The 14274-nt window shown below is 44.4% G+C and overlaps 1 protein-coding gene across 1 annotated transcript; it reads left to right on the top strand.

Annotated features, from left to right (window-relative positions):
• Positions 1-13235: 13235 nt before the first annotated feature.
• On the top strand, positions 13236-14012 carry LOC146857271 (zinc finger BED domain-containing protein 5-like). Its single transcript, XM_085647026.1, has one exon. It carries the CDS (start codon positions 13236-13238, stop codon positions 14010-14012), a length of 777 nt encoding a protein of 258 aa, XP_085503152.1.
• The last annotated feature ends 262 nt before the right edge of the window (positions 14013-14274 follow it).

Genomic DNA, 14274 nt, shown 5'->3' on the forward strand with positions numbered 1-14274 from the left:
CTTCGGTTAGGAGAAAGGCGCGTCAGTATCCGATGTGTGAGGTTCCTCCAGTTTGGAGACCTGGTGATGCGCAAGCTAATCCACCTGTTCTGCCACATTTCCAGCGAGTTTGGGTACATGTTCCATGGAAGCGTGCAGAAGTCTTTGCCTTAAAGCAGACTTTGCCTGATCCGCATAAAAATCCTACGGGGTTTTATAAGGAGCTATCTCAAACTGCCAATTCATGTATTATGAATTTGGCCGATATAGATATGTTTTGTGAATGTTGTTCCACAGCCTATATGGAGTAAGATTCGTCATATGGATCATGTGCAGGAATTAGGTGATACATGGAATGATATTAGAATTGCGGATGAAAGACAGGTAGGTGGTGCTAAACCCGAGGATTTGATTGTTGACCTCCCTGGTAGAATTATCGATTATATGAAGACTTTGATGCCTGCTATACGTGTCAATTGGGACAAGTTGTCTGCATGCAAGCAGAAGAAAGACAAAACTGCGTCCGACTTTTTCACTAGATTTGAAGAGACATTTGTAGACCATAGTGGTCAAGACATGAGTACCGAAGGTGGTCAACGGTTGTTCGTTGACAAGTTTGTGCATAATTTGCTTCCCGAGTTGTGCAATAGATTGAAGGATTCTGAGAGTGCTTGGGCTGTTTCTTCGCCAGCACAGATATTGGCTACTGCCCAATACTATGAGAATAGAAATAAGGATGAGATAGAGAAAGCGGATAAAAAGACTAAAGATCTGAAGACTAAGGTTCTTTTGCAGCAAGCATATCCGCCTCGCAATACCCAACATGATCATCGGCAACCCCAGCAATATTCGAGAAACTCTCAAATGTTCGAGTCTCCTCAACCGCGTTTCCCTGTCGGCCCTAATCTGTGCGCATACTGCAAGTTGGAAGGCCACTTTAAGAATAGTTGTCTGAGCTTGATACAACGCCCGAGTGGCGTTTCTGGTGCGGGAGGTCGAGGTGCGCGACAAGCTCCTCGTGGTAGAGGACGTGGTATGCCGCAGATTGCGCGTTCCTTGCCCCCACAGAATTCGATGAATTGTTTTGATCAACAGAGTGGTGCGTCTGGTAGGACGGCTCAGTATTATGCTGACGATTATTATGTTGAGGGTGAGATTATGGAAGGTCATGATTGCTAGGATAGCCACAGACAAAGAGAGGGAGTCGTCGCAGTTGCAGTAGATCAGAGTGGGCCCTATGTTGGGGTGATTGCATCAGGTGTGTCAGAACCTTTTCTGTTGGATACTGGTGCTGCGAAGAGTTCTATCATGCACTCCAAACTCCCTGGCGCACCTTTGTCTGGCTTAACGAATGTTTCAGTAGGTTTCTCTGGCGCCCCGGTTAGTAATCCGATTTCTAGTCCTTTGTCTCTTTCTGTTGGACCTCGCGAATTCAAAGCACCCCACATTTTGACGACAGGTTGCGGTGAGAACTTGTTGGGATTGGACTTGTTGAAGAGATTACATGCGACGCTTTATTGTTCTCCTTCCGGAGTACAGCTTACATTGGGAAAAGAGTGATCTCTCCGATGTATTTGTCCAAAGATCGACTTCCAGCTGAATTGTCCTCTCTCCCTGATTCTCTTTGGGCTACTGGTCCTAATGATGTGGGTCTCTTGGAGATTTCGCCATATGTTGTGACATTAAAGGCGAATGCTAGATTGCCACGTATTCCACAGTATCGTATCCCAAGTGATGGTGAAAGAGCACTTTTGGCGATCATTTATGATCTGATTGAGAAAGATGTCATTGAGGAAACGAGAGGTAATGTGTGCAATAGTCCGGTTTTGCCTGTTCTGAAAAGAACCGATTCTTCACAGCCTCCTGTATATAGGTTTGTGATCGATCTTCGCGAGGTGAATAAAATCGTTGTTCCGCAATTCCCTGTTGTGCCTGACATCACCGCTTTACTAACTTTGATTCCGGCTACAGGCATATGGTTTTCGGTGATTGATTTGAAGAATGCCTTCTTCAGCATCCCGATTGTCGTGGAGAGTAGAGATATCTTTGGCTTCTCTTTAGGAGGCCGAAGTTTCCGGTTTAAACGCGCTCCTCAAGGCTATTGTGAGAGTCCATCGATCTATAGCCAAGCTTTGAAGACGCAACTTGATTTGTTGATTTTACCTGATGGTGCTGCTCTTATTCAGTATGTTGACGATCTGTTAGTTACTGCTGACAATGAAGAGATTTGTAGAGAGGCTACTCTGTCGTTGTTACGTCACTTGTCTGATTTTCATCATAAGGTTTCTCTTTCGAAGTTGCAATATTGTCGACAAGAAGTTACTTATTTAGGTCACCTCTTATCGAAGGAGGGAAGAAGATTGACCCCAGAAAGAATTCAAGCGATTGCGAAAATAAGTGTGCCTACGACACAGAGAGAAGTGCGTGCGTTTCTGGGTATTACATCATACTGTAGACAGTGGATTGCTAATTTTTCGTTGCTTGCGAAGCCTTTGATAGCTCTTACTGTTAAGGATACTCCGAATCCTATTCCTTGGACTGACGAATGTCAGAAGAGTTTTTCAGACTTGCGTGATGCGCTGTGTTCGGCTCCTGTGTTGGGTACTCCCGACTACAGTAAGCCTTTCACGTTGTATGTCCACGAGAGAGAGGGTTGTGCATTGTCAGTTTTGACTCAACAGTTTGGCGATAGGCAACGTCCATGTGCTTACTTTTCATCGATTCTGGACCCGGTAGCTAGAGCGTTGCCGAGTTGTTTGAGAGCTACAGCGGCAGCAGCTGTTTCAATCCGACAGTCTGCTGGTTTAGTGATGGACAATACACTGATTGTGATGGTTCCACATGCAGTGGATACCTTGTTGAACCGTACCAAGACACAGCACTTAACTAGTGCTCGATTGTCAGGTTATGAATTGACCTTGTTAGCAAGTTATGTGCACATAAAGATATGCAACACGTTGAATCCAGCCACGTTGTTGCCCATTCCAACTGAGACAGATGATGCCGAAAAGCATGATTGTTTCCTTAGGACTGAGGAAGAAACGAAAGGGAGGATAGACCTTAGGGACACTCCTCTTGCAGAATGTGATGGTACTTTATGGGTTGATGGTTCGTGTTTCAAGCTTCCGAATGGTGATACGACTGCGGCATATGCTGTTACGACTTTGCATACGATTGTTGAAGCTGCACGTATCCCACATAACTCAGCGCAAGCAGCAGAGTTGATTGCATTGACAAGAGCGTGTGCGTTGTCGAAAGGGAAAAGAGTGACTGTGTATACTGACAGTCAGTATGCATTTAGTGTTGCTCATAGTTTTGGACGATTGTGGAGAGAACGTGGGTTTCTGACTTCCATTGGGACCAAGATCCAACATGGTCAATTGGTAAATGAACTTCTTAAATCTCTTACTCTGCCGTTGCGAGTTGCGATCGTGAAATGCAGTGCGCATAAGAAAGTCACGGATGATGTTGGTCGTGGTAATGCGTTTGCAGACGAGGTCGTGAAGGAGACTGCGAGAGATGGGATGAGTCGAATGTATGTTGCAGGTCCGGCGAGATGGGTTCCAGATAAAAGTATGTGTGAAGATACGATTGAGAATGTGAAATCCATCCAAGCTGACGCTACAGAGAAAGAGTTGAATGAATGGAGAGAAAGCAAGGGTAAATTGGACTCGAATGGTTGTTGGGTTGAGTTGTCAGAGCATCAGCGATGGTTGTTGCCTGATGCATATGTACTTCCAGTGGTTACGATGGCACATGGAATGGCGCATATCAGTGTGAAAGGGATTTGTAAGTTGTTGGCTCCAGTATGGCAAAATGCTGGCATTCCTAAGTGTGCAGAGAATTTGGTCAAGAACTTTATGGTTTGTTTGATGTACAATCCTGGGAAGGGAACTTCAACTCCAGCTGGTCATTTTTCTCCTCCAACGTATCCGTTTGAGGCTTTGCAGCTAGATTTCATCCACATGGAGAGGTGCAACAACCTGAAATATGTTTTAGTGGTTCTTTGCTCTTTTTCTAGATGGGTGGAAGCCTACCCCTTGAAGGACAATACTGCCTTGTCCACAGCTAAAGCTCTTATTAAGGAATTTGTCCCTAGGTATGGTTTGCCGAGAATGGTCTGGAGTGACAATGGGAGTGAATTTGTGGGTCAAGTAATGAAGAGAGTGTGTGATGGGTTAGGAATCCGGCAGAAGTTCCACGCTGCAAATCATCCCCAGTTGGCTGGTCTAGTTGAGTGCTACAATGGCACGTTAAAACTGAAATTGGCCAAAATTCAAGCAAGCTCTGGTCTACAATGGCCCGATGCTTTGCCATTAGCCCTTCTATCCACAAGAATGACTGTGCATTCGCGAATGGGTCTGAGTCCTTATGAGATTGTGTTTGGTCGCCCGGCAAATATTTGGGGAGTGCCGCGGCCGACAAAATTTAGTGAGATAGAACACCCTGTATTGCTTGACTACTTGTACGAATTGACGGCTAAACTACGTATTCTGCATCAACAGGTTCATGATACTTTGCCACAGGCTTCTGAAGATCCAGGGCACGCTATTGAACCTGGCTCGTGGGTGTTCGTGAAAAATTTCCAGCGAACCAAGAACGAGCATCCCTGCTGGCTAGGACCTTACCTAGTGTTATTGTCAACCCGTTCTGCAGTACGAGTGCACGGTAAAAAGAATTGGATTCACGGCATACATTGTAAGAGGGCCCCTTTGCCTCTGCCATACGATCGGCGGGTCCAAAGCGGACTTCCTGATTCTGAGACTGAGACCGTGCCTCGTTTTCTGCCTTTCAGCGATGCCCGTTTGATTGGAACAAACACTGAGCAAGAAAAGTGACGATCTTCTTCAAGAAGCTGTGCCTCCATTGAACCGTTTGAACACTGTTGAACCTGAACTACTTTTTCGAGAACAGACATTGCCTGGCAAAAAGCGTTATAATTTGCGATCGAGAGCCACGAGACGAATGGACGATTAAGTTCTTTCCTTGCCATTTTTTCAGGTTAACTCTCCTCCGAGAAACTATTTTTGATTTTTGTTTTTGAACCACCATCCGGGTTCAGCTGTAGGGTCGCGGTGTCAAGTCTTTGGCGTGCAAGCCGAAGACGTTAGGTCGACGGTTCTGGTTGGTCTAGGGCGTTCCCTGGACTGACAGGCGCATTCCTTAGCAGGGAACACTCAGCCGCCGCGAGCAGCACGATTAGAGGATGGAGTTTATCGGGACGGAGAGACCTGCTAAAAGAATGAGTTTCAAGAGCAAAATGTGTATAGTAATGAGTGGAAAACGTTTTTTAATATCATGTCTGTTTATGCTGTTTAGCTTAATGATGTTTTTAATTGGATATATGACATTCTCCTTTCAAGTGACATTCATACCCACCACACAACTTATGCCTCCTCCTACTGTTTCTTTTCATTCTTTCCACCCTCTGCCTGAACATGAGTCCACTAGGAGAATGGAATTCGCCAATAATTCCTTTGTTCAGCTTCTGCACCAACACCAGCTAGTAGTGAACACAACTAATTGTTGGGTGTGTGGCCTTATGCCCCATACTACCGATAGAGGTATTCCTTACCTGATCCTGCCATTTAGCTATAATGGTTCTGTGTGGGCATACCGAACAATGTTCATTTATGCCCGTGAAATTAACCCCCTACGTTCTGTGAAGGATAACCAGACGAATAGTGCTCTGGTCAAGGGTATAGTCGACATGATTAGAGGAAGAATAGATTCCTATGAGACTATCCCGAGAGATGAGACGCTAGCGTATATTGGATGGAACGTTACTGGATATGGAGTTAGTCTGAATGGGAACCAGCGAGCGAAGAGATCCCCTCCGATCTGGATAGTACCACATCAGGGTCATTACTGTCTGCAAGGTAATGGCAAGAATCCGAGAGCTCAGTTGGGGAAAAGTGTTTGCACTGAGACGTATGTTTTTGCATCCCAAACTTCCCCATCGTTTCTAGCAGCTAAGGGTACCTACTTCGTTTGCCATGACAGAGCATATACATGGTTGCCCCCAGATTTCTCGGGCACATGTTTTGTCTCGTTCCTGTTGCCTCCTACGTTTACAGCTGCGGCAGATTATCACAAGATGAGAGTTGCTAGAGGTGTCTTCAGTAAGGAAGATACCGCAGGACAAGTATTGGGAGATTTCTTGATGGGTTCTCTGCCGTTTTGGGGACCTATGGTCAACAGCAGGAACGTACGGCAATTGACGAGAGTGGTTGAATCCACCATAGTCGAAACTGCCGGTGCCCTTGGTAACTTGACTGCTGAGCTCCAGTCGGATCGCCTTATGACTCTTCAGAACAGAGTTGCGTTAGATGTCATACTTGCAGATAGAGGTGTGGTATGCAAATTGATCCAATCGAGCTGCTGCATTTTCATTCCAGACAACGCTCCGACAGTTTTCCAAGCCATTTCCAAGCTGCATAAGATCTCTGAGTCTATACATATGGACGAAGGAGATTGGTCGTTAATGGGATGGTTCTGGGGATTGTTATCCACCTGGGGATGGAAGATTCTGATGGTCATCGGAATGATATTAGCTATCCTTTTCCTGTTCTGTCTTTGTGTGCAGTGTGCCCCTGTTATATGTGGCCTCTGCGCTACTTCATGTTCAAGGAGACCTGTCCAGAGAGAGTCACCAAGTTCTAGGATGATGCTACAGCAACATCTTGATGATCTGATGAGCATAGACCTGGATTCAGATTGACGTGAATTTAGGTTATTGCCTAAGTAAGGGCAAAAGGAGGGTCTGTGGTTCCGTGAATCCTGAACCCGTTCAATCTAGGTTGTCGTATCATGACGATTTTGGTATCAGCGAACCGCAAATGACAAGTGCGGTATGCATGAGTGTTTTCGTCAAGTTTCTCCAACGGATTCATGGTACATTTGATGATCTAGTCTAAACCCCTGGGTTTCATTCTGTGCATAGCAGACATTTCGTGGTTGCCCTCACATAGGCTGATAACTCCAGGATGACTGTGGCCAAACAAGTCTCTGGGGACGCATGCACCGTAGCTTGAGTTCGTGTTGACTCCTGTGTGACCTGAGTGAAATGGCCCTGTTGCCCGAGGCTGAACTTGTTGAGCCAGTGCCTCGTTAGGCAGCTGGTCAGATAGAGATCAAAGAACAGGGCATTGCTGATTTTATGGTACATGCACACACCCTTCTATCTTGCTTCTCATCTACCTCTGCTCTTTCCTTTATGGCCTAGTTATCGATTGGGGTTGAGGTCCGACCGACCTGTTCGAACAAGAATGCTGGATTTTGCCTCGTCATTTCTAGTGGGCTGGACAAACTGAAAGTGGGTTCGTCGTTATGGGATACCTTTGCAATGTCATTCTCTGATTGGTCAAGTTTGAAGTAATGGATGCTAGCCAGGAATGTGATTTTTGGTATATAAGACTATGCTCTGCTCAATAGAGTTGAACAGTCTCCTGAGAACATACACCGTGTTGTACTTCTAGGATCTCTGCTACTGGTTGCAGCTAATAAATACGATCTTTGACGTCACCCAGAAGAGTCCCGTGTCTCTGTACTCCAGGACAGGAAAGAACCAGAGGACTTAGGGCGTGCCCCTGCGCCGCTGGGATTAAATCCCGGTTCTTCAACTGTGTGTACAACAAATGCTTAACACTGCCCTCTGATAAGCCTAACTTCTCGCCCACACTACCACAAAAGAGAGTATTAGTATTATCTGCTCAAGCCTCTGCAAAACCTCTGGGATCCACTTGACTCTGCACACTATAGCTCATTTTGGTAGAGGATACAGAGAGCCTGCTTCCTACACACATGCTGCTGTTTCCTGCTGTGTAATATATTTTATATTTGCACCACACCAATAGATTTCTCCAAGTGACTCTACACACCACTACACCAAAATGTTTTACTTGTGCATCAATTCCCGTTTTGTTTAATACTTTAAGCATCTCCTGCATTTACTAAAAGCTAACATCAACACCGAATTTAGGGATTATTATCAGTAGGAAGTAAAGTGGCATCAACATATTCTGCAAATCCACCAAGAGGACTTGTTAAGATGCAATATTAGCCAGCAGGTTATCTACGGATCCAGCTGTTCCCTGCCTGGACTCTGACAGTACTGTGCAGAGCCAACAGGACCGGCTTTCTTCCACTTCTAGCACAGGTTGTGCCTAGAATAGGCATCAGTGACCATCCGCATACAAAATTTGCCAACAGTAAATGCCAGATGCATTATTAGTCAGCAGTGACTCAACATCCACTGCTAATATATGGCGAGTGTCTAAAGTCAATATAAGCCAAAAGGATTGCCAGATCCATTGCTAGGCTACAGTGAATCCGAATTCAGTGACAAACTGTGATTGGGTGCCATGCGAGCTGTGAGGGGATCCTGGATATTGATTAGCCAACCACGCCCTGTGGAATCCAATGTTAAATGTCCGGGCATTACTGAATTTAAAGTGACAAGGAAATGTCAAATCCACTGACAGCCGCCAGTAGATCTCCAGATCACAGTCTATAAATGGTGAATTTATCTGGAGGCAATCTAAGTCTAGAGGGAATATCAGATCCCATGTCACTGCCTCTCTAGAGCCACAGACAGCTCTCTATATCAGGAAAAGAGTGAAGGCCAGGCCCATTATTACACAGCAATGAGTCTCTGAATCCAGTGTCCGGTTGGGAATGATTAGGTGCAATGTGAGCAAACTGGGATCCCTGATCTAGTATCAACCATCCAGGACAAATGGAACGTTAAACAACAAAGACTGTGATCCTGCACCAATCAGGGATCGATAATCAATAACAACACATATACACAGGCCCATACACATTTACCCAAAATCCGCTGAAATGACGCTGGGTGAGTTTCAAGACTAATGAACTCTCTTAATCAGTTATTCATTATAAAGGCTCGTATCTAACACTCTAAATACCTAACTGAGCCTGCATATCAACTCCTTTCCTCTGGTCGATGGACCTAAAGTTGAGAAGTTGATGGTAATAATAAGAACTATCTATCTATAATTTCTGAATAACCACAAACTCTGTGTAAGGTTAATTATGTTTATCACCAAATAATGTTGAAAATAAGAGCTCAACATCTACAGAATCACAAGGCAAACAATGCATTAATCAAAGAGAGAAAAAACATTTATCAATGCAAACAGTGTCAAACTCATATCAAAATGAATAAATGAACATGAAGGAGTAGATAGGCGAAGAGACAAACGTTTCAGAGACAAAACAAATTTGAAAATTATTATGCAAAGTACAGATCATTTAGCTAATACTAACCTAAGGAAATAGAGAAATACCACCCCCTGCCCACGGTGATAGTAGGGGGTCCCCCGAGACAGATTCAGGGAGCAAAGATTATCAGGATACTGGTTACAGCAGTGCTTCCCAAACTGTGGTCCGTGGACCCCCAGGGGTCCGTGACATATTCCCAGGAGGTCCGCAGGACTTGAGTGCCTACCGTCTTTGTGAAAAACGAAACGCCCATGCGCCCTCACAGCACATAAGAGGTGTGAATGTTGTTGGCGCCGGGGCGGCAAGACTGCAATACAATCTGGCCAATCACCATTCAGCTATGGGTGCAAGCTGAAGGGTGATTGTCCTTATTGTGTTATTCACTTCTGCCCGTCACACGACGTCGCGCTCGCATGACAGTGCATGCATTTCCTCTTCTGTTTGTGGCCAGGCCCAGGGCATTTTGCTACCATATGTCCCCATTTGCCCTGAAAGCAGGGTACACCTGTGCCACGTGGGTCGAGATTGAAGAGCATTAGCGGCTGGAGCACGTCGAACGGGCAAGAGGGCTCTTCTCCGTCTGGACCTGCACGCAAATGTTTAATTTGTGTGTGTACACCAGCATTTACGGTAAAAGCGTGCACATGCTTTAACAAGGGAAATGGGAAAAATGTAATTCACATATAAGGGTCATTTACACGGAAAGGTTTATTTATTTTCTTTCCCGATCTTGAAGCTGAATGCAGAAGAGCATTAATTAATGCCCCGCAGATTGTTGAACTGCACTGTGCCAGCCTCTTATCTGAAAGTAATAGTTTTTGAGCGCCCAAATTCCCCTCGAACAGTTTACTGCCTTAAAAGATAAACAAATGGAAGATGTCTTCAAAGATTGTTATTACGCAAGGTATTCATTTACAGTTATGTAACGAATAACAATTTTATATGCACTGATTGTGCATTTCTAATTTGGAAAAACTGAAATAAGAACAGGGTAGGAAACGATAGCAGTTTAGACGTGTGATCTGGGTAAATTGGTGAGATGCACTATTTCGATGGTTTGAAGTTATACACATCGCTACCTTCTTAGAAGAAACCCTGCGGAAGGTCAGCTTCAGGAAGCAGGCCCTGAGTTTCTTTGTAAATTCTTCAATAATTATATGGTACAAAGCTCACCCACTTTGACCTATCCTAGGTAAATGTGGGCTTGCACACTGGCATGCACTTGCCAAACGTGGCTTCAAAAAGTGAGGGGAGAGGAGGAGAGGGGGGAGAGAGAGAGAGTGTGTGCATGTGTGTGTGTGTTTTATACAGGATTCCAGGAGGAGGGTTTTTAAACTTTGGAGAGAGAAAAGGTCACCAGAGACTGAGTTTGTAAGAGAAGTAGTGAGGAAGGAGCCAATGCAGGATTTTGTGCCCTAGAAATAGTGTGGCACTGAGGGAGTCACCGTAAAAAACGACAATGGAAATTACAATAGAATTGAAATCAAAAGAGTGAGAAGGGTAATCAAGAGACCGACAAAAGAGTGTGAAAAGCTGGGCTGATGATAAAGGGAGGGACACAGTAAGTGAGGGCAGGGCAAGAAAGGGTTCGAGTCTGAGTAGGATCTGGGGAGTCTGTGTAGGATCTGGGGAGCCTTGAGATGCGCGCTCACATCTGGTGGTGGGATGTTGTCATTTTTTGTGGGGGCTGTTGCATTCATGTTTTTAGGAAATAGCACTCTCTGGGAGTTGGATGAAGTGTACTGTTAAGGGCAATGGTGTTAGATGAAGTTATGGCAAGTAAAGGGATCGCGTCACCCGAAAGGTTTGCTGAAGAGTCAGCCACGAAATCTGTTAAAGGAGGGTGCTGTGAGCACACTGACTGCCCCTGGGCAGAGTGTTATTGGTGTGACGTTGTTATCACTGCCCGGTAGAGTGTGTTTTGAGGGCATCTACCCTTGTGCGAAAGGTGCCGTGAGGGCACTGGCCTTGAAGGAAATGGGTGCAGCATCTGGAGAGATTGTCCGCCACAAAGAGATTCACGTGCAGGGCCTGGATGGATAAATGTGGACACTAGGAGTGGGCTTCAAATAAAAGAACAGCGAACAGTCAGGTGGAACCACGCTTGGTATGACACCTTCGGCGGGTTGTGGCTCTCTAGCCACTAATACTTTGAGTTCCATGACATATAAGCCTATCTGTATGATGGCAGCCGAAACACAGGTCCCAGAATGGTAATCACACTTCTGTTGGCTGTAGGGCCTGGGCTGGTTACGACTTGCTACTTGTGGCATTAGATAACTCGGCAGCTTTGTACACTGGGACTTTCTCAAGTGGTCCCCATTTGAAAGTTTCAAATCCCGTAGCCTTATGGCTAGAGGGTCGACCTCGAAGCTGGTGAACCGGGTTCGGGTCTCAGCAGGGACGCTCAACATCCTGTGATTCTGGGCAAATCACTTAATCTCCCTGTGCCTAACAAAAATGAATGTGTCCATCTGTAACGAAACTGGTGGTCATGTAAAGCGCTCGGATACCTGATGTCCTCGGGTCTAGTTTGCGCTATTAAAACTCTTTAAAAAAAAAACTGTATGAAGGTTCACCGGTCTGAACCTGGAGGAATCAGTCGTCAGGGTCTTCGAGGAGCTACGAGCTGCCCCTGTGTAAAAATCCTATTTGTGTATGCCTAAACGGTTGTGGAATATGCTCCTTTATCAGAACCACTTAATAGACACTGTGTAGCCTTTGTGGTTTGTTGTTGGCAGGGGATGGAGGCAGTGGGCACCTTAACAGGAGAGGGTCTCATCGGGTGCCATGCAAGGCCACTCTGAAATATGCCTTAACTGCACTGCTCACCCATTGGTGGTAAAATGTTGTTCTACTGTCTGTGACTAAAGATTATGCCTAACAGGTGTTTATGGTAATTGGAATAGCATTGTTCAATGATCTTGCTGAAACAATATGCCTTCTTTGGAGATACCATCCTGCCATCTCTTGCACTTCCATGATGAACTCCTAATATAGGCCTTGAATTTGCTCTATACACTAGACTCATCGATTTGTGCACTATCTTGTTAGAATTTTCACAACATTGGTTGCTTCTTGGGGCATGTCTTTATTATAAAATGCTTCATAAATGTAAAATATTTTTAGACCTTTTTAAACGGTGAATAGGTAAACATGCTAATAATTCAGTCATTCAACCTGTTTCTGCAAGGAAGGGTCACCACTCGTAGCCTCTGAAATGAGAATGTGGAGGTGCTGCTATGGCTGAGCAGGAGCCTTGTACCACTAAATAATACTGCATGCATACATGGCCATGCCAATGGACCCAATTCAGGCTGTCTCCCACCTGAAATTGCCTCTGCTTCAATAGACGTAAATGGAGGAAATACATTCTCCCAAACATTTTTTTAAATAATCCACGTTCCTCTTCTAAAATGTTGGCATGTATGTGTATGCATTTAACTGTTCTCAATGTCACATCAGCTGCTCATGCCATGTCCCATGGCTGCCAGGAACCACACAGGGAACTTCTGTGACACACTGGTGTAAATTGAATCTCAACTTCAACACAGTTACAGTCAGTGTGTAGCAGACAAAATTACTTTCTGAAGTGTTCTCGCTTAACTCCAACCCTGATCATATTTTACCATACCATTGTGCGAACCCCCCGTGCAATCAACAATGGACTGCTTCCACAATGAAGGCGAAATGAATGAGCTATGTTTAATCAAACTGAGCAAATGGAAATATCTTGAAGCAGCGTACCTAAGATTCTCATATTCATGCATATGATTTGCTAGTGTCCTCTGTCTTTTCAACAAGTGCTGATACAGTGTTAAAATCTTCTTACTGGTGCTGCTTCATCTCTAAACGTCAAAGCATATGTAGTCCGGAGACATCTGATGAGGGTGACCTGTAGTAGGTAAAGTAGTGGAGGTCTACTACGTGCCTCACCAAATAGCTTTGATAGAAATTGATTCCATAACCTGTTGTGAAATATACTTGTCATTTGTATCCTAAACATAAGGAAGATGGATTGCTGGCTTAACCTTAAGCCGAAAGCCACTGAAGAAATCAATGATGGGCCATCATTCTCAAAACAAAGGGATTTAAGTGAAAAGAAAAGGAAGTGTTGCAAATACGATGGTGAATATTTACTAATGGGTTTCAGATGTTCAGGTTCAGAACATCAACTGCAACCACAATGCGCGCTATGTTATGAAATGTTGTCAAATGAGGCCATGAAACCTTCTAAATTACGAAGACACCTGGAAACTAAGCATAAAGTACATGCGACTAAATCCATAGAATTCTTCAAGAAGCAAGAGCTCCTAAAAAGTAGAAAAATAATTAAGAAAACTGCGACTGGATCTGTTAATGAAAATGCTCTGAAAGCTTCATATGAAGTGTCCATGCTCATAGCAAAAGCTGGAAACCCTCATACAATTGCTGAAGAACTAATAGTACCTGCTGCTAAAGCCATGGTGACAGCAATGGTTGGAGACAAAGCAGCAAAAGATTTACATTTGGTGCCATTATCTAACAACACTGTAAAAAAGCGAATTGACAACATTTCAGATAACATAAAGGAACAGTTGATCGAAAGAATTTGTAAAAGTCTGCATTATAGCCTGCAAGTAGATGGAAGTACGGACATAGCCAATAAATCTCATCTCCTATGCTACGTTAGATACGATTTTGAGGGCAACATTATTAAAGATTTACTGTTCTGCCGCTATTTGATACATACCACTGCTGAAGAGGTCTTCAGCAGTTTCAATGACTTTCTGACATCAAATGGAATTTAGTGGTCCAAATGCATAGGAATCAGCACAGATGGGGCACATGCCATATCTGGGAGACTAACTGGACTTGTAGCACGAATAAGGGAAATTAACCCTTCAGTTGTATGGCATCATTGTTGCATTCATCCAGAATCATTAGCCACTAAGAAGATACCAGAGGAATTAAAAAGGGTCTTGAATGAGTCAGTCAAAATTGTATATTAATAATAAAGCTAGGTCACTAAATTCAAGGCTTTTTGAACAGCTTCGTCAGTCCATGGGTAGT

The sequence above is a fragment of the Triturus cristatus genome, chromosome 3_2 (assembly GCF_964204655.1).
Source record: "Triturus cristatus chromosome 3_2, aTriCri1.1, whole genome shotgun sequence".
Classification (NCBI taxonomy): Eukaryota; Metazoa; Chordata; class Amphibia; order Caudata; family Salamandridae; genus Triturus; species Triturus cristatus.

Coding starts and splice junctions, on each gene's coding strand:
- LOC146857271 (XM_085647026.1), top strand. CDS start 13,236: ATGGATTGCTGGCTTAACCTTAAGCCGAAAGCCACTGAAGAAATCAAT.